A 27,216-nucleotide genomic window follows, 5' to 3' on the forward strand; every position below is an offset into this window, starting at 1 on the left:
CTGTTTATTTCTTATTTGTCTAACCACGTATATGTTGAGTTCAGCAGTAGAAAATGTTGTAAATTTAAGATACATGCGACATAAGAAACGGTATATATTACAGTACGAAATGTCAGAATGAAATTATCAAATAAAAAAAATGCGCCCCAACCCAGGGTTGAATCCCCAACCTCCTGCACGCTAACCCAACACTCTACGCACTGCACCTTTTTTCTTTTTTTCATTTTGTTCGTTGTTGTTCAAATTCGTTGTTGGGCCCTTCATTCAGTTTTTTTCATTACAGAGGCAAACCAGCTCTCTGACCGAACACGCTGAACTACTGTGCCGCCACACGAAGTGCTCAGCACAAGTAACATGTGCTGTTAGAGGTAGTTACTAGATATGTGGCTATAGTGTTGCCAGATTGCCACTCTTTGACGACCTTTTTCCGCCGGATGTACTCGCCGGACGAAATTTTGTGAGAGACTCTTTTTATCCCTGGTATGTGAGGAGTCACGCTGCGAAACCCAGGTGCACGAATTTCACTTCGCCCTGTATAATAGAATAGATGTGCTGCATTGATGGTCTCTTTTGATCTCCTCATTGTGGTCGGTTTTAGGGTAAGAGAGCAAGGCATTTTTAAATAATCAGACAAGTATTTAACATGATCAGTTGTATATTGCCCTTTCATGAATTAGTAGTTAAGAGAACTACTTCATACTGTTATCTTACCACACAGTGTGCAAACAAACGAAAAATTTGGTGTATTCTGCAGTTTTGTAATTGTTTTCCGTAGAAGAATTTACAACAAACTTGAAAACAAAATCCAAAACAGAAAACAAATGAGTCTCTTACTTTCGTATTATGAGTTATTACACTTTAGAGCGCCATACCTCCACAGAGATCGAAGTAGCAAATTTGGCTCTGGACAAAATTTCCGGAGTAGGATGCATATCCAGTTCCAACGTATATTTAGCGACTGCGAAGCACTGCCGAGTTAGCTAGTCATTAATGTAACAGTATTTCACCAAAATGTTTCCCTAATAGAGGATGTACCAAAATTCAACGAAAAAATTCTGAGATAGGAAATTAAGTAGAACATCGAAATATTTAACGAGTTATTCGGGCAGTAACAAAAATCTACAGTAAAAATTGCAGCACACATTCCTCATATGTAGACGAAGAAATCATGTTATATGAAAATGGGTCTTGGATCGCTTTCTTTGCTTGTTACATCTGATTTTCACCAACTCGTTAATGACGGGAAACACACAAGAGCAGAACATTAGAATCATGGGGGACGTGCACTCTTGGCGGCGTCTGATTACGTAGTGCACCGCCAGTGTTTTGGTTTACACGTCCCTGTTGCCACGCGACGTACGTCATTGCTTGTTTTCAGTTAACATCAACTTTTCCTGCGTTCAGTACGACCGTTGCCGGCACACAGGTTACTACGTAATCACAGTCGGCCGCTGTGGACGAGTGGCTCTAGGCGCTTCAGTCTGGAACCGCGCTGCCGCTACAGTCGGAAGTTCGAATGCTGCCTCGGGCATGGATGTCCTTAGGTTAGTTAGTTTTAAGTAGTTCTAAGTTTAGGGGACTGATGATGTCAGATGTTAAGTCCCATAGTGATTAGAGCCATTTCAACCATTTTTTAAAGTTAAGGACAGACGTGGCTGGTGCAATGGCAGTGTACACAAGTTCAGAGATGGCAGATGCCCGTTTGATGTATGGATCAGCTGACGGCAATGGCGACCGTGCTCAGTTTTGTAAGTAGGCTGTTTGTTTTCTTATTGGCAACGTTACGTAGCGCTCTGTATGAAAATCACTGCCTGTGCTGTGTGCAGTCTGTGGTTAGTTTGCATTGTTGTCTGCCATTGTAGTGTTGGGCAGCGGCAGCTGGATGTGAACAGCACGTAGCTTTGCGCAGTTGGAGGTGAGCCGCCAGCAGTGGTGGATGTGAAAAGAGAGATGGCGGAGTTTTGTAATTTGTCATGAACTGCTATATATATATTATGACTATTAAGGTAAATACATTGTTTGTTCTCTATTAATATCTTTCATTTGCTAACTATCCCTATCAGTAGTTAGTGCCTTCCATAGTTTGAATCTTTTATTTAGCTGGCAGTAGTGGCGCTCGCTGTATTGCAGTAGTTTGAGTAATGAAGATTTGTTCAAGCGTTGAGTCTAACTTTTGAAGATTTTGTTCCATTGTGTCTAACTTTTGAAGATTTTGTCCCATTTGTTTCTGATTTTGTTCAAGCGTTGAGTCTAACTTTTGAAGATTTTGTTCCATTGTGTCTAACTTTTGAAGATTTTGTTCCATTGTGTCTAACTTTTGTAACTTTGTCCCATTTGTTGCATTAACTGTAATAACAATGCACTGGTGTCTGAAACATGTTCCTCAGTGCTTTTCGGCAGTGAAGTTGCACCGGCAACATTCACATTTTGACAAGCAGAAAATGTGTCTTGACTTATTTGAGAAAACGGTGAGGACCCAAAACCTAAATCTGCAGTAGTTGCAAAATTGTGTCCTGTCATTCCCGATTCCTGAGGTGAGCTGTTGCCGACTGATCGATCGATAATACTTCCCTGTTCACTAATTGTTTCACTCTCTGCACCATTGTTTGCCGCCCGCTCCATTTCCATATGCATACTTACCAAATTACTACTTTGAACATTAGTTAATTCATTACACAGTGGCGCTAACACACTGCTTTCGACTTCACTGTCATTTCTCAGTTTACTTTGGAGCCTAGTATTAGGTTTTTCACACCCCATGATTGTCACAAAATTTCACACGACAACACAGAAAAGCACAATTTGAAGAGCACAATAAGAAAACACATTAACATAGCATTGAAAATGATATCTCGTTAATTGCAAGCGCAGCTGCGAAATAGTTGGTGCAAATTTACATGCATGCCACAACTGTTTTACTGTACAACAATGAAAGACTGCAACTACAAAGGAGATTCTCTCTACAATTACGCACTAGCAATAAACTAAAGCTACACTAATTACACAAACTACAAGAAAAAATCAGAAGATTCCAGTGAGGTATCCTGGCAGGGTCGACAAATGAAACGTCCCCTATGAACAATTATACATGACTGTGCCTAAACTGACACACAATATTTTTTAGCGCAACGCAATCTGACTTTCAGTAATCCCTACAAAAGAATGGTCCTGACTAACATTAACCTATACCTTTCACAAATCACTTACCTCACAAAAATCTTCGTTACTCGAACTACTGCAATACAGCGAGCGCCACTACTGCCAGCTAAATAAAAGATTCAAACTACGGAAGGCAATAACTACTGATAGGCATAGTTAGCAAATGAAAGATTTAAATAGAGAACAAACAATGTATTTACCTTAATAGTCATAACATATATAGCAGTTCATGACATCCAGTGTTACAAATTTCAGAACTCCGCCATCTCTCTCCCCACATCCACCACTGCTGGCGGCTCACCTCCAACTGCGCAACGCTATGTGCTGTTCACATCCAGCTGCCGCTGCCCAACACTACAATGGCAGACAACAATGCAAACTAGCCACAGACTGCACGCAGCACAGCCAGTGATTTTCATACAGAGCGCTACGTAACGTTGCCAATAAGAAAACAAACAGCCTACGTACAGTTTTTGTACGGGAAGAGATTTCCAGGACGAATGTGTCCCGACAGGTAAACGTTTTAAGCCCCTGATCGTCGACTCAGGGGGCGTGGGGCGTTTGGGCCTGGTACTCGCGACCGTGGGAGGCCTGGGAAGACGAGGGCACCGCAGCGGGAGGCGGCTGTCGGCGGCGACCCTAGCGTCAGAACAGGACGTGTAGATCTAGCACTGTACGATGGCCAGGTGAGTCTGACACGAGGAACATCTACATCTACATTTATATTCCGCATTTGAAAGCTCTTGTATATGGAACCGCAGTAGAAGACGTTCAAGAGCCTCCGTGCCCATGTTATGGAAGGCAGAAGGACCGTATGCAATATTCCATCGGTATATCAGCGGGTCCGAGATTCACTATGACAATGCATCAGGGGCATATTGAACACCTCCTGTGAATTGCATGTAGTATGGTCGTTCGTTCTGTCCATTTGTGTTTCCCGTCTTAATGAGTAGTAATATGGAAACAAAGTGTTTCCAGACTCATGTTCAGACAAAAACATTTTCATCACCTACATGTGAGGAATGTGTTCTGGCATAACCACAAGCGCCGGCATCAGGATGAAGAACGCAGGAGCAGAGAAGCCAGTGAGAGGACGTCGAGCTCGCTGACTAGGACCGCACCACGACAGGAGCGGCCTCTACAAGAGGAGAATACAAGCGCCGCTCCTGCCAGCCTTGGCCACGCAGTACCAGCACAGCAGCAGAGTCGCCACCCCAACTGTTGTACTGAGACAAGTGCCTCGTATCAATAGCTTACACGCACATTGTATAAAGCATGTAGCCCATCGCCTGCGACACGCAATTGTAATACAGAGTTAAGTATTGTCAGTCTTCTTTATTGTAATAAAAACTATTAATGTGATTTGCTTGAATTGTTGTACAAACCACAGCAGCACCCCGTCTCCAGGCCACAAGTGGCCCGTCGGGACCATCCGACCGCCGTGTCATCCTCAGCTGAGGATGCATACAGGAAGGGCGTGTGGTCAGCACACCGCTCTCCCGGCCGTTACGATGGCTTTCTGAGACCGGAGCCGCTGCTATTCGGTCGAGTAGCTCCTCAGTTGGCATCACGAGGCTGAGTGCACCTCAAAAAAATGGCAACAGCGCACGGCGGCCCGGCCAAGAGCGCTTAACTTCGGTGACCTGACGGGAACCGGCGTATCCACTGCAGCAAGGCCGTTGCCGAATTGTTGTGTAGCAGTCCGAGAAAGCAGCATCCTTTCGGCACCCTATAAGAGACGAGTGGGCAGGACAACACAGAATGTGTCCTGTGATTGGTGCTATGCATTTTTGTTACACCCTGTACGATCCAATGCATAAAAACTTTTTTTCAATAGTGGTCGAAGATGAGTCTTTCTGCGAAGTCATTTGGACGGAATTAATTGGCTGAAATGCACTCTAGTTAGTCATTGGATGTTTTTTACCAGCCATCCGATTCCGCCGTAACTGCAGTAGAGTCATCAAACAAAGTGTATGCACGGTAGCGCAGAATATTATTCGGAACCGTATTTACTCTACAATGTACACATTCATTGTAGGTGGTATGGGCAGAGAGTCCTAGGAAGTACACTGCGCAACACGATTAAAAGATAACTTTTTCGGAACCCCGTAAAGGTCTCTGACTGCAATGTATATGCTTGAAATGTTGCTCAAAGGTGCCTACAATCATCCTCTTTAGTGGTGCAGAAGTGGGCCGCCCTCCGAAGTCTCCTTCTGGCTCGACGACGCTTCCAACAGCGAGGTATCGACACGGGCGAAAGAAGGGCCAGATCTCAGCAGAAGTTCACGTGACTTGTAAAGTCGTTTAAAGGTGTCACACCGGCGCCAAACTCCACCACAACGCTTTCCAACGCAGCCATGGGCGTGTCACAAGATGAGAAGTCACAGCCCTTAAACACTTACGGCTCTCGGACTGACGCTGGGGTCGGGTGTACCTTCGTCATCGACACGCGTGCCTTTCGATATCGGCTTCCGGCACTCTGCTCGGTATTTACAGCAGAGCTCTTCGGCCTGTATCGGGCCACGGAGTACATCCGGCGACACAGACTTTTCAGTTGTGTCCTCTGCTCAGACTCTCTCAGCGCCCTTCAAAGTCTACGTGCACTGTACACTGGCCATGCCTTAGCGCAGCAGGTCCAGGAATAATGTCACTCGCTCACTCTTAGTGGAACCAGTGTGATGTCTATGTGGGTCCCTGGTCACGTCGGTCTGCCAGCAAACGAGGCTGCTGACGCTGCTGCCAAAGCTGCAGTCCTCGTACTGTACCTCAGCCAGCTAGTTCCTGTATTCCCTCCGATGATGGCTGTGTTGCCCTCTGTCAGCAGGTGGTGTCCCCTTGACATCTCCAATGGTCCTCCCTTCACGGGAATAAGCTCCGGCTTATTAAGCCTCTCCCAGCAGCTTCCACGGCCTTCTCTCGACCCTCCCGCTGGGAGGAGGTCATTTTAACTAGGCTGCGTATCGAGCACTGACTTTTTAGCCATCGTCATTTGATAAGTGGCGCTACCCCTCCACTTTGTACAGATTGTGCCCAAGTTTTGAACGCTATTTCCTGACGGAATGCCCATTTATTAAGCGTTTACGTTCCCGCTTGGGTTTGCCGTCTGAGTGATCGGCCGTTTTAGCCAATGACGCGCTGGCTGGCGACCGCCTTTTACTTTTTGTCTGCCAAAGTAATATGGCGAAGGCCACTTAATTTTTAGTTTTTCGACGTCCGTTTCTGTATGGTGCCTTTTTTAGCCCTTTCTCCACGTCGATGTTTCTAGCTGTCTTCTCTTATGTCAATTGTGACTGACATATAGTCGTTTTTTAACTCCTCTTCGTATTCTAAAGTTCTGACCTGAGCGCGTATGACTCCAGTTGTTTTTTACTCCCTAAAGCAAAATAAAACCACAAAGCAAAACATTTCGCTCCCTCTTTTTGGGCCCCTGCGATGTAGGTCAGAAACGCGATGGCCGGCATTGAAATCACGCGGTTTTCTTACGACCGACCCAGGGAAACATTTCAGACACGCTACCACTTAGAGTGGAAAGGGGAAAGCCTCAGGGGGTAGCACAAAGGGCGTCAATGAATCCACCTCTTTCCCTGGGCCGCTATTTTCTACACATTTCGCAGTCGAAAACGACAGCTAGATATTCTTGACTACCAGTGCTGACGCACTCGGACGTTTCAAGCCTTCTGCATGGACTCTGTAACGCTGCAGCTCCATTAAACGCAATCGCACCCCCTTTTTAGTGCAGTGCTACCGCTATTTTCTCTCTTGTGTACAGGGTGGACCCACATTCGACGATATGCGAACGTGATCCGAAGCAGCCAAGGGCTTTTTATACTAATGTTTGACATGCTCCTCTGGTGTGCTCACACAGAGGTGCGACATTAATACAGCTGAAGATAAAACGGTAAAGCATCCCTCCAAGACCCCGCAGTTTTCCAAAACCGTTGTGGCACCTGCGCACATTTAGCGAAAATTTTAAAAATGCATCTTCATCGAGGAAACTTGTGAAGCAGCGTGAGGCGCCTACAGGTAGGCAACCGTTTGAGACATCTCTGAGTTCAGCGGTAACACCGATCCCCGAAGTTAAGCGCTGTCGGGCTGGGCTAGCACTTGGATGGGTGACCATCCGGTCTGCCGAGCGCTTTTGGCAAGCAGGGTGCACTCAGCCCTTCTGAGGCAAACTGAGGAGCTGTTTGAATGACAAGTAGCGGCTCCGGTCTGGTAAACTGACATGCGGCCGGGAGAGCGGTGTGCTGACCACATGCCCCTCCGCATCTGCATTCAGTGAGGCCTGTGGGCTGAGAATGACACGGCGGCCGGTCGGTTCCGTTGGGCCCTCCAAGGTCTGTTTGGACAGAGTTTCTCTCCAAAGGCTTATTTCTGATTATTCAATATATGTAGGCGGGCAGCTTTGAGTGTTTTACCGAAATGGTGGCTCTTGGAGGGACCCTCCGTCATTTTATTCTCACATGTGTCAATTTCATACCCCTCGTCATCACGCCACAGGAAGGCGTGAACTGAAAAAAGGGTAGAGTTGAAAAAGTATAACAACCCTTTGCTTCTTCGTATGACGTTCGAGTTTGGTTGAATCGTTTCCAACAGTCCCTATTGGCTCCATCCTGGACACAAGAGCGAAAATGACGGTGCTACTGCAGTCCGAAGGGGTGCGATCACGCCTTAGGGGATGCAGCTCCACAATGTCCATACAGAAGGACTGAAACGTCCTAGTGTGTCAGTAGCGTCGAAGTTTGTCGAGAATATCTAGCTGTAGTTTTCGACCGAAAAATGTGTGGGAATTAACGTCCCGAGGAAAAGGGTGGGTTCATTGATCTCCTTTGTGCCACTCCTTGAGGTCTTTTATTTTCGATTCTGAATGGCGGTGTGTCTGAATCGTTTTGCTCGGCCACTCTTTAGAAAATCGCGTGATTTCAACATTGGACGCCGCGGCTCTGACCTCCATCTCAGGCGCACCAAAAGAAGGGGTTAATTCGGGGTAAGACCAGCCGTTACGACCTTCCTATCGCGTGACGCTTCGGCGGTGGCGTTGGACAGAATTGTGGCGAAATTGTGTCCCAGTGTGTCGTCATTAGCCCCCTTTACGCGTCACAGGTCACACGAATATTCAAGAAAGGTGGTAGGAGCAATGCAGTTAATTACAGGCCCGTATCATTAACGTCGATATGCAGCAGGATTTTGAAATGTATATTGTGTTCGAACAATGAATTACCGCGAAGTAAACAGTGTATTGACACACAGTCGACACGGATTTAGAAAACATCGTTCTTTTGAAACACAACTAGCTCTTTCGTCGCACGAAGTGTTGAGTGCTTTTGACAAGGGATTTCAAACTGATTCCGTACTTCTGGATTTAAAAAAAAATGGTTCAAATGGCTCTGAGCACTATGGGACTTAACTGCTGAGGTCATCAGTCCCCTAGAACGTAGAACTAATTAAACCTAACTAACCTAAGGACATCACACACATCCATACCCGAGGCAGGTTTCGAACCTGCTTTTGACACTGTACCGCACACGCGGTTTGTTGTGAAATTGCGTGCTTATGGAATATTGTCTCAGTTATGTGACTGGATTCGTGATTTCCTGTCAGAGATGTCCTAGTTCGTAGTGACTCACGGAAAGTCATCGAGAAAAACGGAAGTGATTTCTTGCGTTCCCCAAGGTAGTGTTACAGGCCATTTGCTGTTCCTTATCTATATAAACCACTTGGGAGCTAATATCAGCAGCCGTCTTAGGTTGTTTGCAGATGACGCTGTCGTTTATCGACTAGTAAACGCATCAGAAGATCAATACAAATTGCGAAACGGTTCGGAAAAGAAATATGTATGGTGCGAGAATTGGCAGTTGCCCTAAATGACGAAAAGTGTGAGGTCATCCACATGAGAGCTAAAAGAAATCCTTTGAACTTCGGTTACACAATAAATCAGTCTAATCTAAAGGCCGTAAATTCAAGTAAATACCTAGGTATTGCAACTACGTACAGCTTAAATTGAAAGGTACACATAGAATATGTTGTTGGGAAGGCTGACCAAAGACTGCGTTTTATTGGCAGGACACTTACGAAATGTAACAGATCTACTAAGGAGACTGGCTACACTACGCTTGTCCGTCTTCTTTTAAAATACTGCTGCGCAGTGTGGGATCCTTATCAAATAGGTTTGACAGAGTACATTGAAAAAGTTCAGAGAAGGGCAGCAAATTCTGTAGTATCGCGAAATATGAGAGTGTCACTGAAATGATACTGGATTTAGGCTGGACATAATTAAAGCACAGGCGTTTTACGTTGTGGCGCTATCTTGTCACGAAATTTAAATCACAAACTTTCTCCTCCGAATGCGAAAATATTTTGTTGACGCCGACCTACATAAAGAGGAACGATCCCCATGGAAAATGAGCTCGTACGCAAGCATATAGGTTGAAACGTCCCCTTTGAGCAATTTGTACACGACTGTGCTTAAACTGACACACAATATTTTTAGCGCAACGCAATCTGACTATCAAAAATCCCTACGAAGGAATGGCCCAGACAAACATTTAACTATACCTTTCACAAATCACTTACCTCACAACAATCTTCGTTACTCCAACTACTGCAATACAGCGAGCGCCACTAATACCAGCTAAATAAAAGATTCAAACTATCGAAGGCACTAACTACTGATAGGGATAGTTAGCAAATGAAAGATATTAATAGAGAACAAACAATGTATTTACCTTAATAGTCATAATATATATATAGCAGTTCATGACAAATTACAAAACTCCGCCATCTCTCTCCCCACATCCACCACTGCTGGCGGCTCACCTCCAACTGCGCAACGCTACGCGCTGTTCACATCCAGCTGCCGCTGCCCAACACTACAATGGCAGGCAACAATGCAAACTAGCCACAGACTGCACACAGCACAGCCAGTGATTTTCATATAGAGTGCTATGTAACGTTGCCAATAAGAAAACATAAACAGCCTACTTACATAAAGAAAACATAAACAGCCTACTTACATAAAGAAAACATAAACAGCCTACTTACATAGCCCCCATGCTCCCCACAAAAAATTTTACAAAATATTTTTGGGCAGTGGCCAATACATATTTGTTAAAATTTTTCACCATCGTAATTACAATAACAAAGAAATCAAATGCACACACTTATTGATACAATGTTGGTCAAAAGCTAAAATTTTCTCACAGTCCATAAAGACAGTCCTGATCATTCATCACAGTGAAACTGCCGTTTCTTTTCTCAAAGTCTGAGCAGTAAAAGACAATGCACACGGAAGTAGTGGATTTTCATGCAGTCTTGAAGAAGTAGTGTTGTCCTTCCAACGGAAAGACAGTGCTGACTCTTGACATGCTGACAGGTAATGGGCTACAACAGAGCAAACCCACAGCAGAGTCATTCGACGTTTTGACGAAGATTGGTAGGTAGGTCATCACAGAGCAGACCCACTGTAGTCCTGGTAGAGAGTATGGTATTGGTGGGTCATCAGAGATGCAGACCCACTGTAGTCCTTGTAGAGATGGCCAGCAGCTATCTGCTGCGACTGTGCAGGTGCACAATCACCATCGAAGAGTCTTGCGGAGAATATAGCAAGTCCATAAACCACCACTTGTGCACGCACAAAGTTTTTGGAATTGTTCTTAGAACCAGCAATGCTGTTATCCAATCCCTTGATGAATTATTAACACACGTGCGAACACTATCACTCCCTACTTCTCACATATTGTCCATATACTATGACCAACAGAAATGTGTGCAGTGAAATGAATGCTTACAAGTTACTTAATTTGATGAACTGGTGTCAATTACAATGTTATAACATGAGAATACAATTACAAAGGTACTAAATACATCATTAAAGAACATAACAATACAGATAACATTTGTAGTACAGGCTTTACAACAGAATAGAAATAAACAAATACATCAGTGTTACAGGAATTATGACATAAGTAAATACATAAACGATCAGAATAACTTTTGAAACATCAACTTTACACATGAGCATTAAAACAAAACAGAATAAATAATGTCTAAGCATCTTTACAAGGTAAATAACATATTATTAATGTCAATTATATTTGAGGAGAACAGTATTCCTCATCATAGTGAATGTAGCTTAATATTAAAAGAAAAAAATTCTATGAAACTACACAGAGACAGGAAGAAAACGAATACACAAGTGTACACAAAAACATAGTGGGATAACACAAAAGGAAAGGACAGGGTTTGTTTTACTGCAGTATTTTGCATGGAGATCTCCCTTCGTTCATCATTATTCCCAAAAGCCCTATGTAAGCCTGCTTTCTGTATTCTGTTCACATCCTCTGTCAAAAATAGTTTTTCTCCACTGTACAGTATCCTTTTTTTTTTTTTTTTTGCCCAAACCATTTTCATATAGCTTCTCAATACATTTCTTCCAAGTCATCATAGTTAGTTTCTTATATAGTCTACCCCCTCTTAAGCTAACTTAAATCTGCTGAGCTCAGATATATATACCAAGGGACGAGGCAATGCAGCATCACATAAAACAATTAATATAAACAGCAATGAAAAAAAACACAGATTTGCGAAGCAAGCAGCATTAAGAAATTAGCAAAGTAATTGTAATATTACAACTAATATAAGGCAATGTGCAGCAAACAATAAAAATAAATAAGTAGTAAAACTGGCTTAACAGAATAATACAAAGTCAAATTCAGTAACACTATACCTGGCAAGCAGCAGCAACTTATACCTAAACATGACATAGCTCAAGCAGAAAAAATATTACAGTAAAAACAACAATGCAGATAAGGGAAATGTATATTCACATCTTAATGTCTATGTAATTAAAGTGGTGCACCACAAATTATTCTACAAATAATTACCAAGTACTTGAAAAGAAAATTATAGATGCAGTTACTGTTATTAGTCCCTTCTTATTGTTCTTTCCATTCCAAAAGCTCGTTTTTCGAAGAATGTGGATCATAGAATAATTATTTAATAGATCTGTTGACAGAAAGTGTTCACATTAGCAAATGCATCTAAGTTTATTTTATAAAATTAATGCTGCAACACAGCTGGAAAACAGGTATCAAATGAAATAAGCAATTACGCAAACCAAAGCATAAAAATATCATTCAGTAGTCATGTGACATTTCATAAGTTAGTAGAAATTCTCTCAACTCTCGTAGAAAGACGCTTGTCATAATCAGGTGGGCAGATGTAAGTATCCTTCCAAGTAATGAGGGTGTCGAATTTGCAATGTTTTCTCTAAAGGAATGTCAATGGTGAGGATAATGGCCTCCCTTTTTTTTTCTTTTCTACCTGAGCATCTGAAAAGGCTTGTTCTCCAGGCGTCTGACACAGCTGCGTGCCCACGACGCATTACGTGCAGGTGGTCACTTAACTTTCTTACGGAAATATTTACGACAGCAGTTTCCGCTACAGTGACAGTCTCATATAAAAATATTTCACAGGTCAAGAATTTGCGTTACAAATCTGTAGAAACCAAATGCTATTGATATAACAGTGTCCAAAAAATTTTCGTCGGCATTGTGCTACATTCACGCATTTACATACATTTCATAACTCTTAAAGAATGTTTCTTGGTTTCCAACATCCTTTTTCACAAGTCAAGAGTCCCTACCCACTATTCATTACTCCTTACCTTATTCGTCGACACTTCTTCAATATTTCATCATAACAGATACATAGCATAATCAAATAACTCATATAGCATCAGCTTATGGATCATAAACTTACCTCAGCAGCATAATACATATAGTCATCGTAATAATAACATCATAACACCTCAGTCAAATCTCAAAATCGTCGTAGCTTCCTCCAATAATTTCAAAACCTAAAAAGAATTCTCTTCTCATTTAAATAGTGTCATCTCCCTCAAACATACTTTAAAAATCATGATCTCATACCAAATACATCATTCAAAGCTCTCATAGTATCACAATGGGTCCGAAAAAATATGAAAAGTTCACAAAGTACAGACAAAATACAAATTCTTAAGTGTGAAGTTATCCAACGGTGTAATTGCGTAAACATGTGTCACTGATGTAAAAAAAAGTTTATCTCTCTCAGTTAAATGATCAGATAGCTGTGTAATTTATGTATTAGAGAAATATGGTACCGATGTGTAAAGTTGTATAAGCAAATACCATATTAGCTAGGGTTCCTTGTGGTTGCCACACACATGGTACACAAAGTAAGCGTGTACCACCCCTGAGGATTAATGTAATTATACCCTCAGGTGTTACAGATTACGAGAATGGAATGAAATGTATCACGGAAAACTTTCTTTGTAATTCAAAAATCTTTAAAAATAAATGTTTTAAGTACAAAATCAATCACTCAAATACATGTCCCATAGCGCTAAATGTGCGTCTTGCTGTAAGAAAATCTCTGTGGAAGTGTCGTAGTTATCGTCCTCCAAAAGCTAAGTTCTGCAGAAGTCAATGTGCTTACCTCATGATAAACAAAAGTGAAATGCTTTGCGTATAGATATCATACTTATTACGCTTATTGCCGTGATGAAGAAAGTACTGTGCTGTAACGCATTGTTGTGCTACAGAAAAGGCTGTCTCCTTGTAGCTATACCACAAAAGTTACTACTAAAACATGTTTTACTTTCCAGAATAATACAGAAAAACTGTGCAAATATAAAACAGAAACACCACAAAAGCAACATTGTAAATTGATGCTCATTAGTAGCGTCGTGATAAAATCGTGTAGCTGTCACATAAACTAACCACTGTCTCATCTGGTATCTCACTGAAAGTACCTTAAATCCAGAATCCACTCTCAAGCAAACCAAAATGTTGCATGAAAATTTCATTAGCAGTGCCGGTATATGTTCCAAGTATGTGAGCCTTATAGTCGTTACATAATCGTGCAACTAACAAGCAAGAATGCACACACACAATAACACTGTGTCGTCTGTTCACAATAACAATGCATTCGTAATTTCTGTTTAAATAAGTTCTCTTGGTTCTTGACTGGATATTTAACTTCAAACAGTGTTGCATGTTAACAGTTTCTTAAGCATACTAGTAACGTGGTGAAACGTTTTATGGCAAAGACAAAGTTAAAAAGAGATTATCTGTCAATAAATGGTTTTACATGTGAGATGTGGTGTAACCCTTTGCTCTTCTCAGTACACAGAGTTTCAACTTGAATGAAATTATCATGCGGTATCGTCCGTTTAGAATCCTGGAATTTTGCTCAAGGTTAGCGTCAATGTTATTTTTCCCTGAGCCAGCGGGCGCAAGTGGCTGCCGGCGGTGCGAGTCATTGTCTGTTTCTTTGTTGGCGCGCGTCGTTATTGGGATTAGGAGACCTAACTTCTACAAATTCACCGTGACGATGCAGTTCAGGTCTGTCGTTACGATCATATCGTCTGTCGTCATGTCGGTAGATTCCATAGTTTCTTCCTTGTCGGTCACGTGGTGGAGAATTTCTCCCTGAACCGTAACTGCGCGCTGGACCGTTGCGTCTAAAGTTATTCTGTCTCCCTTGATAATAATTGTTTTGGTTCCCATATTCTCTGTTTCTCTGATTATCTCTGTGATAGTCATTAACGCGGAAAGGTGATCTTTCCCTGTAACTATTACTCTGCCAGTGGTTGTCATATGGGTGGTGTCTGTTTTGGTCACGATTTACGTTGTAAGAACAGGTTTGTCGTGGCCATTTATTGTTTCTGTCGTCACGGAATTGTGACGGATGTGACCTGTAGTGATTGTTTTTCCTGTTTTCGCATCCCGCGACTGTCTGTGTCAATTTCTAATTCTTGTAAGAGTCCCTGAAAAGCTTCAATGTCGTCTTTGCAACGTCCTGCCAAAATAATATGTCGTAAATGTTCAGGCAGTTTGATTAAGCAAATGCGGATGAGTTCTGAGGGGCTGTATGGGTTTGACAGGTACTGATTCTTGTGCAACATGTCTTCAAAATATTTGACAAGACTGGAAAATTCAGATTGTTCAAAGTGTTTCATCATCATGATACTATGTTTTACTCGGTTTTGTGTAGCTTGTGACCAATATGCTGAGAGGAACGCATGGTAAAATTCTCCTTCACTGTGGCAATCGTGAATGACCGATCACATTCTTACAGCTGGTTCATTCTCTAAGTAGCCACACATAAATTCTAACCAGTGCTCCAATGGCCAGTTGGGAGGAAAACAATGAGAGAATTGATGGAGCCACGCTTGTGGATGAATGTCGTTGCCAGAATTCTTAAATGTTTTGAATTTACGTGTAGTAATGAACAGCTTATAGTCAAAATCATCGTGTCGGCTAGTAGCATGTCGGTCACTGTTACGTCGTGTCGGCGGTTCGATCTCAAAATTCGGTGCACATTGCCAATTTCTTTCATAACTTCCGAAATGCCCTGTGTTATTATTTTGTGGCTGTTCCGTATTTCTATGTCCCTCTTCCCGTAATGGAGCGCGAGTGTCCTCTGAAATACGTAATTCTTGTATTACCTGTGTCAGCTGATCTTGTACTTCCCGGATTTCTCTTTTGTACTGTGTATTGATTTGATTTTGATTTTGTTTGAATTTTCTTATTTGTTCATACTCTTCTGTGTCATTAAAGACTACCGGTTTTGTGTCATTCAGATTATCATCTACCTTCACAGATAAATTATTTAGCTGATCCGAAAGTTCAACTACTTTCTCTGATAATGGACTAATTTCCTCCATGTGTCTTTCTGAACCAATTTTCAGAGTATCTACTGTGTCCTTTAAGTTTTCCTGAGTTTTTGGAAGTTGCGTAACCGAATCGGTAGATGCAACTGAGTCCATTTTAGCTTGCAAGGTCTCATGATTTTCATGAACAATAGTTTGCAGTTCTTTTATGGCTGCTTCGTGATTCTGTAATGCATTTTCATGACGCGAAAAAATAGGTTGGAAATGCTCACAAATTTGTGTTTTACGTCATTACAGACTTTTTGACATTTCGATTCAATGTTATGTAATTCAGTAGTTAAATTTTCACGTGTTTGTTCAAGTGTGGTGTCTAACTTTTGAAGATTTTGTTCCATTGTGTCTAACTTTTTAAGATTTTGTCCCACTGTGTCTAACTTTTTAAGATTTTGTTCCACTGTGTCTAACTGTTGCTGTGTTTGTCTCTGGTGTTGTTCCATTGTGTCTAACTTTTGAAGATTTTGTTCCATTGTGTCTAAATTTTGAAGCTTTTGCTGTGTTTGTCTCTGAGTTTGTTCCATTTGTTGCATTAGTTGTAATAACAATGCATTAGTGTCTGGAATCTGTTCCTCTGCGCTTTTCGGCAGTGCATTTGCACCGGCAACATTCACATTATGACAAGCTGAAATTGTGTCTTGACTTATTTGAGAAAACGGTGAGGACGCAAAACCTGAATCTACAGTATTTGTAAAATTGTGTCCTGTCATTTCGGATTCCTGAGGCGAGCTGTTGCCGACCGATCGATCGATAATGCTTCCCTGTTCACAACCTGTTTCACTGTCTGCACCATTATTTGCCGCCCGCTCCATTTCCCTACGCACAATTACCAAATTACTACTTGGAATGTCTGTTAATTCATTACACAGTGGTGCTGATAAGCTACTCTCGTTGTCACTATTATTTCTCAGTTAACTTTGGAGCCTAGTGTTACGTTTTTCACACGCCATTATTGTGACAATATTTCACACGATAACACAGAAAAGCACAATTTGAAGAGCAAAAATAAGAGAACACATTAACATAGAACTGAAAATAATATCTAGTTAATTGCAAGCGCAGCTGCGAAATACTTGGTGCAAATCTACGTGCATGCCACAACTGTTTTACTGTACAACAATGAAAAACTACAAAGGAAATTCTCTCTACAATTAAGCGCTAGCAATAAACAAAGGCTGCACTGATTACACAAACTACAAGAAAAAATCATAAGATTCCAGTGAAGTATCCTTGGCTAACGGTCGACATATGAAACGTCCCCTTTGAACAATTGTACAAGACTGTGTTTAAACTGACACACAATATTTTTAGCGCAACGCAATCTATCAAAAATCCCTACAAAGGAATGGCCCACACAAACATTTAACTATACCTTTCACAAATCACTTTCCTCACAACAATCTTCATTACTCAAACTACTGCAATACAGCGAGCGCCACTACTGCCAGCTAAATAAAAGATTCAAACCACGGAAGGCACTGATAGGGATAGTTAGCAAATGAAAGATATTAATAGAGAACAAACAATGTATTTACCTTAATAGTCATAATATATATATAGCAGTTCATGACAAATTACAAAACTCCGCCATCTCTCTTTTCACATCCACCACTGCTGGCGGCTCACCTCCAACTGCGCAAAGCTACGTGCTGTTCACATCCAGCTGCCGCTGCCCAACACTACAATGGCAGACAACAATTCAAACTATCCACAGACTGCACACAGCACAGCCAGTGATTTTCATATAGAGCGCTACGTAACGTTGCCAATAAGAAAACACAAACAGCCTACTTACATAAAGAAAACATAAACAGCCTACTTACAAGGTGTTCACTGTTTCCGCGCGCTATACGAGATTGGAAAAATAGAGAATTGTGAAGGTGGTTCGATGAACCCTCTGCCATGCACTTAAATGTTATTTGCAGAGTATCCGTGTAGTTGTAGACGTAGATGAGGTCTGTCTTTTTCTTCGCCTGTGTTGACAGCCTGCTGTTGAAAGCGTCGTGCAGGTCGAGGGCAATATCGCAGGGGTCGACGCTTCTCCACCATTACTGAGGAAGGCTGTAGGCACCTCTGGGCCACATTTGAAACTTCTGCGTTGCAGTCGGAGACGTTACGGGGTTCCGTAAAAGCGGTCCTTTAATTCTGTTGCGCAGTATAGTGACTGAATACGTTTTGTGAGCCGGCTGGAGTGGCCGAACGGTTCTAGCCTCTACAGTCCGGAACAGTGCGACTGCTACGGTCGCAGGTTCGAATCCTGCCTCGGGCGTGGATGTGTGTGTCGTCCTTAGGCTAGTTACGTTTAAGTAGTTCTAAGTTCTAGGGGACTGATGACCTCAGATGTTAAGTCCCATAGTGCTCAGAGCCATTTGAACCATTTTGAACGTTTTGTGAAGACGGTCTTCAACAGCTAGTTTTACAATCCAGCCGCGTGGAGTGGCCGCGCGGTTTGAGGCGCCATGTCACGGATTGCGCAGCCCCTCCTGCCGGAGGTTCGAGTCCTCTCCCTTGTTCTTAGTTCGTAGAATAAGTTAGTTTAAGTAGTGTGTAAGTCTAGGGACCTATGACCTCAGCAGTTTGGTCCCTTAGGAATTCACACATATCTACAACCCACACGCAATGAAATTATTTTAGACCTTGCAGTTACAGACAGGCCTGAGCTTAACGACAGTGTAAGTTTAGAAACAGAGATTAGTGATAATGATGTCAACATAGCTTTGATTGTTATCGAAGTTCGTAAACTCAACAGAAAGACTGGGGTACAAATTATGCTGGAAAGAGCAGGTAAGCGGCTATTAGCTCCATACTTAAATAGTGAATAGACAAATTTAGTTCAAATATTATTGAAGCATACGAATTATTGCAAGTTTTAAACTCACTGTAGATAACATTCTGGAGTATTATGTGCCTAGTAAATGTATCAAGGGCGGGAAACACAGCTCAATCCTGGTTTTATGAGAAAATTCGGAAAATACTGAAGAAGCAGAGATTGTTGAACTCTCGGTTCAGAAAAGGAGGTGCAAATGTCGACCGGCAAAAGTTAGAAAGAAATTTATGGATCTTGAAAAAGATCGAACCGTGAAGCGTAAAACTCTTCCGCTGTCGTACGTTAGCGAAAGATCTTGCCGAGAATTCGAGAAAATTCTCGACCTATGTACACCAAATGGGTCGCAGGCCTGCAGTCAGTCACTCGTCAAAGACAATAAAAGGAAAGGAGAAGTTGCAAGTGTCGAGTTAAAAAAAAAAATCACATAGCCTGGTATTCCATAAGCATGCAATGTGATTACAAGCCGCCTGTGAGGTACGGTGTCAAAGCCTTATGGAAATCTTAGAAATACGGAATGAATTCCAAATCCCTTGTCAACAGCACTCAACACTTCAAGTGAGTAAACAGCTAGTTGTGTTTCACAAAAGCGATGTTTTCTAAATCCATGTTCATTGTGTGTCAATGGACAGTTTTCTGCGAAGTAATTCATAATGTTCGAATACAAATATGTTCGAAAATCCTACTGCATATCGATGTAAGTGATACGGGTCAGTAACTTAATGGATTATTCCTATTTTCTTTCTTGAATGTTGGTGTTATCTGTGCAACTTTCCAGTCTTTGAGTAGGGATCTTTCGTCGAGTGAGCGCTTGTGTATGACTGTACAGTATGGAGCTATTGCATCAGCATACTCTGAAACGAATGTAGTTTGTGTTGAGTCTGGACCGGGGGACTTGCTTTCATTAAGTAATTTACGTTGCTGCACTACCTCCGAGGATATCTACTTCTAAGTTGCTCATGTTGGCAGCTGTTGTTGTTTCTAATTATGACATATTTACCTCGCTGTGTGTAGTAACTCTACTTTAGCAGCACTGTCATCGGAAGTATTTCTGTTGGTATCGCGCAGAGAAGGCATTTATTGCGTTTTTCCGCTTGCATACTTTACGTACTAACAGAATCTCTTTGGATTTTCTGCCTTGTTTCGAGACAAAGTTTTATTGTGGAAACTACTGTACGCATCTCGCATTGAAGTGCGCGCTAAATTTCGAGTGTCTGTAATAGATTGTCAACCTTGTGGATTTTGCTTTCTTTTAAATTTGACACGCTTTTCTCGTTGTTTCTGCCACAATATTGTGCACTGTCTTGCGTATAAAGTCGTTTGTTAATTAATTTGGTATAAATCTCTCAATTGCATTCGATATTATTGCTTTGAGTGCAAGCCACATCTGGTCTACACTTACGTTGTTAATTTGGAAGGAGAGGAGATTGTCTCTCAGCAAAGCGTAAGTGAATTTTTATCTGCTTTTTTGAATAAATATATATTTCCTTTATTTTTGAGGATTCGAGCGTTACAGTATTCAGTTTCACTACGACCACCCTGCGTTCGCTGATCCCTGTATCCGTTCTGCTGCTCGTCATTAACTCAGGATTATTTGTTGCCAAGAGGTCAAGTGCGTCTTTACAACAGCTTACTATTCGAGTGGGCACGTGAACTAATTACACGAAATAATTTTCAGAGAATGCGTTTAGCACAATTTCGGATAATGTTTTATGCATACCTCCGTATTTAAATATGTATTTTCGCCGACATATCGAGGGTAAATTGCAGCCACCACCAACTATAATTGTACGAGCCGGGTACGTGTTAGGAATTAAACTCAAGTTTTCTTTGAACCTTTCAGCAATCGAATCATCTGAACTGGGAGGTCGGTAAAAGGATCCAACTGTTATTTTATTGCGCTTGTCAGAATTGACCTCTACCCATACTAACTCACATGAAGTATCTATTTCAGTTTCTACACAAGATAAACTACTTCTAACAGTAACGAACACGCCGTCACCAAAGGTATTTATCCCATCGTTTCTGAACACCGTTAGGTCCTGCTCAAAAATTTCGGATGAACTTGTCTCCGACTTTAGTCAACTGTCAGTGCCTATAACGATTTGAGCATCAGTGTTTTCTATTAGCGCCTTCATCTCTGGTACTTTCCCAACACATCCACGTCAATTTACAACTGTTATAGCGATGGTTCCTGGTAGATATCCAGGTATCAGCAAGACGCAGTTATTCTGCATGAAACATTTATTGATACGCATACTACACTTACGCGTCAAAGAAACTGGTATAGATATGTGTATTCGAATGTAGAGATATGTAAACAAGCAGAATATGCACTGCGGTCGGCAACTCCTATGTTGGACAAGTGTCTGGCGCAGTTGTTAGGTCGGTTTCCGCGGTAGGTTATCAGGGTTTAAGTGAGTCTGAACGTGGTGTTAGTCGTCGCGCGAGCGATGGGACACAGCATCTCGAGATAGCGACGAAGTGGGAATTTCCCCGTGCGACCATTTCACGAGTGTACCGTGAATATCAGGAATCCGGTACAATATCAAATCTCCGACATGGATGCGGCCGGAAAAAGATCCTGCAAGAACGGGACCGAACACTACTGAAGAGGTGTTGAACGTGCCAGATGTGTAGCTCTTTCGCAGATTGCTGCAGATTTCAATGCTGGGCAATCTAAAAGTGTCTGCGTGTGAACCATTCAACGAAACATCATCGATATGGGCTTTCGGAGCAGAAGTCCCCCCTTGTGTACCCTTGATTACTGCACAACACCAAGCTTTACGACTTGCCTCGGCCCATTAACACCGACATTGGACTGTTGATGACAGGAAACGTGTTGCCTGGTTGGACGAGTCTCGTTTCAAATTGCATCGAGCTGCTGCAGCACTTCTGCGTGCTTGCGGGGGCCCTACACGACATTCGGCAAGTAAACCAATTTATTTGGCTCTTCAGTGCTCTCTTAACAGCAAAAAATACGCTGTCGCCAAATATATTTATCCTGTCCTTTCGGAACAGGATTAGGTCCTGCTCAATGATTTCGGCTGAACTTATCTCCGACTTCAGTGCCTATTACCGTTTGAGCATCAGTGCTTTCTGTTAACACCTCGAGCTCTGATACTTTCTCAACACATCCACTACTGTTTACAACTGTTATACCAATAGTTCCTGGTAGATGAACAGTTGTCAAATGGTTCAAATGGCTCTGAGCACTATGGGACTTAACATCTGTGGTCATCAGTCGCCTAGAACTTAGAACTACTTAAACCCAACTAACCTAAGGACATCACACACATCCATGCCCGAGGCAGGATTCGAACCTGCGACCGTAGCGGTCGCTCGGTTCCAGACTGCAGCGCCTAGAACGGCATGGCCGCTCCGGCCGGCTCCGTGGTGGTAACCGAAGGCGTCATGGTGGCAGCCAACTACGTGAACACTGTTGCGGACCACCTGCATCGCTTCATGCTTGAAGTCTCCCCCTACGGCGATGCCATCTTTCAGCAGGACAACTGTCCGTGTTTCAAGAGTCAGAGTTGTGGTACAGTAGTTTGAAGGGCATTACAGTGAACTCATATTGACGTCTTTGCCAGTAAATGTGCGTGATCTGCACCTGTTGGAACACATACAGGGCTGATAGTGGCTCCATAATGGTGTGGGATGGCTTTACATGGAATGGACTTGGTCCTATGATCCAAGTGAATCGATCATTAACTGGGAATGGCTGCGTTCTGCTACTTGGAGACCATTTTCAGGCATTCCTTGACTTCCTATTATCTGACAATAAGGGGACTTTTATGGATGGCAATACCCCATGTCACCAGGCAACAGTTATTTGCGATTCACGTGAAGAACAATCTGGACAATGCTGTTCCTCACGCACTGACATAGTTATGTTACGCACCGCCATCTTGTACGCTGCAGTCTGGAGCCCTCTCGCACCAGAGAGAGGATTGCAACTTACGCCAGCGAATAGGCGAAGTCGACCAAGTAAAATGCGTGACGTGTAATACCACAACCGGTATTCAGAACAGAACACAAAATTCGGAAGAAATACTTTTCATTACGCCCTAGAAATTTTGTAGCCAACCGCATTGCCGCAGTGGTAACACCGGTTCCCGTCAGATCATCGAATTTAAGCACTGTCGAGCTAGGATAGCACTAGGATGGGTGACCATCCGATCTGCCTAACGTTATTGGCAAGCGCAGTGCATTCAGCCCTTGTGCGGCAAACTGAGGAGCTACTTGATTGAGAAGTAGCGGCTCTGGTCTCGTAAACTGACGAACGGCCGGGAGAGCGGTGTGCTGACCACATGCCCCTCCATATCCGCATCCAGTGACGCATGTGGGCTGAGGATGACACGGCGGCCGGTCGGTATCGTTGGGCGTTCCACGGCCTGTTTGGACGGAGTTTAGTTTTTTTAGTAATTGTTTACTGTGTGACTCTTTGACATAGGTTCGAGCAACTGAAAGAAAGACAAATGTTCAGCTTCAACTAATATGGTTCGGTCTCCTTAATTTTTAGTAAACGAACCTATCTGAGGAACGAACGGAAACATACGACCCATTATACTCCGTCCACGTTTCTGTAGCAGTCAGCTTAACATTTGCTCACGTACAATCGAAATGGCTGTGCTCAGTTCGACTACACTTGAATACCATTTGCCGTCTTTACGGATAACTCATTCTAGCTTTACTACGGAATTCCGTTGCTGTTACGATGAGAGGCAGTGACGAAACGACTCCCTTTCGGATTTGGAAATGTTGCGTGCATTATGGCAGTGGAACATTCGGGAGTTACGAAATGCTGATGAAAATCTTTATAACGAGAAGAGGTGCTTCCCTAAGGAGCCAGACACGATGTGGGACACCCTCAGACCGACGCCGACTCGCGTCCATAGTATAGTCATCAATCGATCCCACCCCTCCTTTCTTATTTAATGCCGTGTCGGGTACAGGTCACACTTCCGATTCCAGCAATTATGGGTTACCTGTTTTTGACCAACCTACACGCGTGAACAAGTGATTCCATGAGCTGTATCATACCTCAATCATTTTTTGAAGTGCAAAACACAGAACCACGCGGCTGCTACGGTCACAGGTTCGAATCCTGACTCGGACATCGATGTGTGTGATGTCCTTAGGTTGGTTAGGTGTACGTAGTTCTAAGTCTAGGGGACTGATAACCTCAGATGTTAAGTCCCATAGTGCTTAGCGCCATTTTTGCAGGCCACAGGGAGGTCTCCATGCAAAACTATTTTTCCGGGGAGGGGCCCAAATTGGAAAGCTAATTTTACCTACGGTGACTTTTTACGTTATAATATAAATACAGTCTCGATTAAATCTTTCAATAGATCGGTCAGGTCGACAAGAATCGACTCTCTGTTTTCATTCGCATTAAATGATCCATGAACGTGTTAATAGCACAAACTAGATGAATATTTAATTTACAGCAGTGTTACTGAAGTATCAATCTCACATAGTACTCTCTTCGCTGTGCCTTTTTATACAATTTTTCCGGGACTGGCTGGTTAGTGCGCGTTACCACTTACATGAGTCGGCACCTTCGACGTTTATTATTAATTTATATAACCTTATCCCTTATTTAGGTCTTACCTTTCCCTAGTAAGACTGTCATTTAATTATTTGATGTAGCCTATCTAGACAGCAGAAACACGAAATAGGATCATGAGGGGGGGGGGGGGGGTAGTCTTGTTTATTTGTTTTTATATCGAATTGATGGACACGAATTCTGTCCAATGTTGTGCTTAGGAATAACGAGTGATCAAACGCCGATCGCTGTGACTTAGAATTTCAGATATATTTACTTGAAAACGACTTTTTTGCCGGCTATGGAAGAGAGGCATCTTTAAAACTGGTTAAATAAATTTGTCTTGCTTAGAAATTATTATGGCGTGGATGAGATGCTTAATGACATTTCCGCTTTTAAAAATTGAAATTACAAACTAAATGATTCGCATCACTCGCATTAATTCCAGTGATTGGAGATGCTATGGTGACCTTCTTTGTATCTGCAGTACAGTTGAAGTAAGGATACAAGATAGTGAAGCGCTGGTTTACCGCACTTCCTTCTTCACTGATAACACACCCGCACTATAACAAACAAATTGGATCGAAAGTTGTCTTACGAGTTGGTCGATGAATAAAAGCTAGTTAAGTGACTCCGAGAGAATGTCTTAACTTTTTATGTGGTTGGAGATGCTTACTTTGACATGATTGGACAGGGGCTTTGAGATCATGCTCGCTTGTATAGGTACACTCCACCTGACAGTTCCTGCTGAATTCAGTCACTATTTTGTGTTCTACACGAAAGACATCTATTTAATTTATACAAGTTTTCGAACAAAGGTTCGAAAGACCTTGGGTCTATTATTTCCTGCTCGGAAATGGCCCAGATGCAGCCTTGTGTGTCTAAGTATGGCACTGAGACTTGAGACAGGAAGATAGTTACCTGAAACGTATCCTCAGATGATTTATTTATTTCCAACTACACGGAAAACCCTGCGTGAATACAGATTTAGTGATGAAACTGTCCACCATCTACTCTGCTTCACAAGAGTTTTAGCCTCATATAGGTTGGTGAATCTGCTGTTGTTCATCAACTTCTTTACCCCTGAAACTCTTTTCACTTTCAGTCATAATCAAGATTGAATAATATTAAGAAAGTACACTGGAGCACCAATGAAACTGGTGTAGGCATGCGTATTCGAATACAGAGATTTGTAAACAGGCAGAATACGGTGCTGCGGTCGCTGCGAAAACAGGTGTCTGGCGCGGTTGTTAGATGGGTTACTGCTGCTACAGTGGCAGGCTATGAAGATTTAAGTGAGTTTGAACGTGACGTTGTAGTCGGCGCACGAGCGATGGGACACAGCGCCTCAGAGACAACGATGAAGTCGGGATATTCCCGTATGACCATTTCACGAGTGTACAGTGAATATCGGAATTGCAGTAAAACATCTAAACTCCGCCATTGTTGTGGCCAGGAAAAGATGCTGCAGGAATGGGACCAAAGATGACTGAAGAGAATCGTTCAACGTGACAGAAGTATAACCCATCCGCAAAATGCTGCAGATTTCAGTGCTGGGCCGTCAACGTCATCGTGCGAACCATTGAACGAAACAGGTACCCTCGATGGCTGCTCGACACAAAGCTTTACGCCTTGTCTGGGCCCATCATCACCGAGACTGGACTGTTGATGAGTGGAAACATGCTGAGAGGTTGGAAGTGTCTCGTTTCAAATTGTATCGAGTGGATGGACGTGCACAGGTATGGAGACAACCTCAAGAATCTGTGGGCCCTGCATGTCAGCAGGGGACTGTTGAAGCTGGTGGAGGCTCTGTGTGGGCTGTGTGAAATTGGAGTGATATTGGACCCCTGACACGTGACAAGTACATAAGTATCCTATCTGATCACCTGCATCCATTCACGTCCATTGTGCATTCCGACTGACTTGAGCAATTCCAGCAGGACAATGCGACACCCCCTACGTCCAGAATTCCTACAGAGTATCTCCAGGAACAGTCTTCTGAATTTAAACACTTCCGCTGGCCACCAAACTCCTCCCCAGACATGATCATTATCGAGCGTATCTGGGATATCTTGCAATGTGCTGTTCGGAAGAGATCTCCACCCCCTCGTCCTGTTACGGATTTATGGGCAGCCCCGCAGGATTCGTGGTGTCAATTCCCTCCAGCACTACTTCAGACGCTACTAGAGTCCATGCCACGTCGTGTTGCAACACTTCTGCGTGCTGGTAGGAGCCGCGCACGATATTAGGCAGGTGTATCAGTTTCTTCGGCTTTTTCATTGTACTCAGTTTAAGCCCAAACATTTTCGGAGGGGGGGGGGGATGGAGGGGGAGGGTGCGTCCGCAACCTCCTCCCACCTGCATGTGGGACTGATCACAGTTTGGAAAAGCTCCAGTAGTGGTAGTCACGTAGAACCGCAATGATGAGCCGTAAGAGGGGGAGGTCGTGTGAAATTCCACGGGGAAAAATGCCGTCGTTTGAGCGGTTGACGCAGAGAAGAAGCAGGGCGGGTACTCACGGCGAGGGCGATGTTGGCGCTCGTGATGCCCGACACCGCCGCCGCCGCCGCCGCCAGCATCAGCAGCGCTCCGGGCCCCATGCTTGGAGCCGGCGCGTCTCTCTACCTCTCTACGCCTGCCTCTGCCTCCGCCTCCACCTCCGTTCTGCGCTGTCCCGGTCGCAGTGCTGCGACCCTGCACTGTCTGTCGCCCCCGGCTGTCCTGCTCTTTTGTAATTGCGCCGCCAGATGCCACAAAGCGGTCCCTGTGAACTGCGCGCTTGTCCACCGCCGATACCATCTCTCCCCCACTCCTCGTCCATCGTATCTGTGTGACCCTGTCCTTCTGCGCTTCCTGTTTTGCTGCTTGTGTCAGCTGTTGGAGTATAATTCGCCGCTGCCACGTTAGCGTGGTTTGCTAGTGAAATGGAATTCCTCATTTCATTTCCCAACGGCCTTCTCTCTTTTTCTTTCT

General features: G+C 43.2%; 1 protein-coding gene across 1 annotated transcript in view; it reads right to left on the reverse strand.

The window, feature by feature from the left end:
- The window catches only part of LOC126439761 (uncharacterized), a 100,675-nt gene extending 73,744 nt beyond the window's left edge, over nucleotides 1-26,931 (reverse strand). Inside the window, exon 1 of the mRNA XM_050090586.1 lies at nucleotides 26,763-26,931. Coding sequence (XP_049946543.1) covers nucleotides 26,763-26,843 — 81 coding nt within the window. The 5' untranslated portion in view covers nucleotides 26,844-26,931. The remainder of the gene's footprint in view (nucleotides 1-26,762) is intronic.
- Between the last annotated feature and the right edge of the window lie 285 nt (nucleotides 26,932-27,216).

The sequence above is a fragment of the Schistocerca serialis genome, unplaced genomic scaffold (assembly GCF_023864345.2).
Source record: "Schistocerca serialis cubense isolate TAMUIC-IGC-003099 unplaced genomic scaffold, iqSchSeri2.2 HiC_scaffold_1343, whole genome shotgun sequence".
Lineage (NCBI taxonomy): Eukaryota > Metazoa > Arthropoda > Insecta > Orthoptera > Acrididae > Schistocerca > Schistocerca serialis.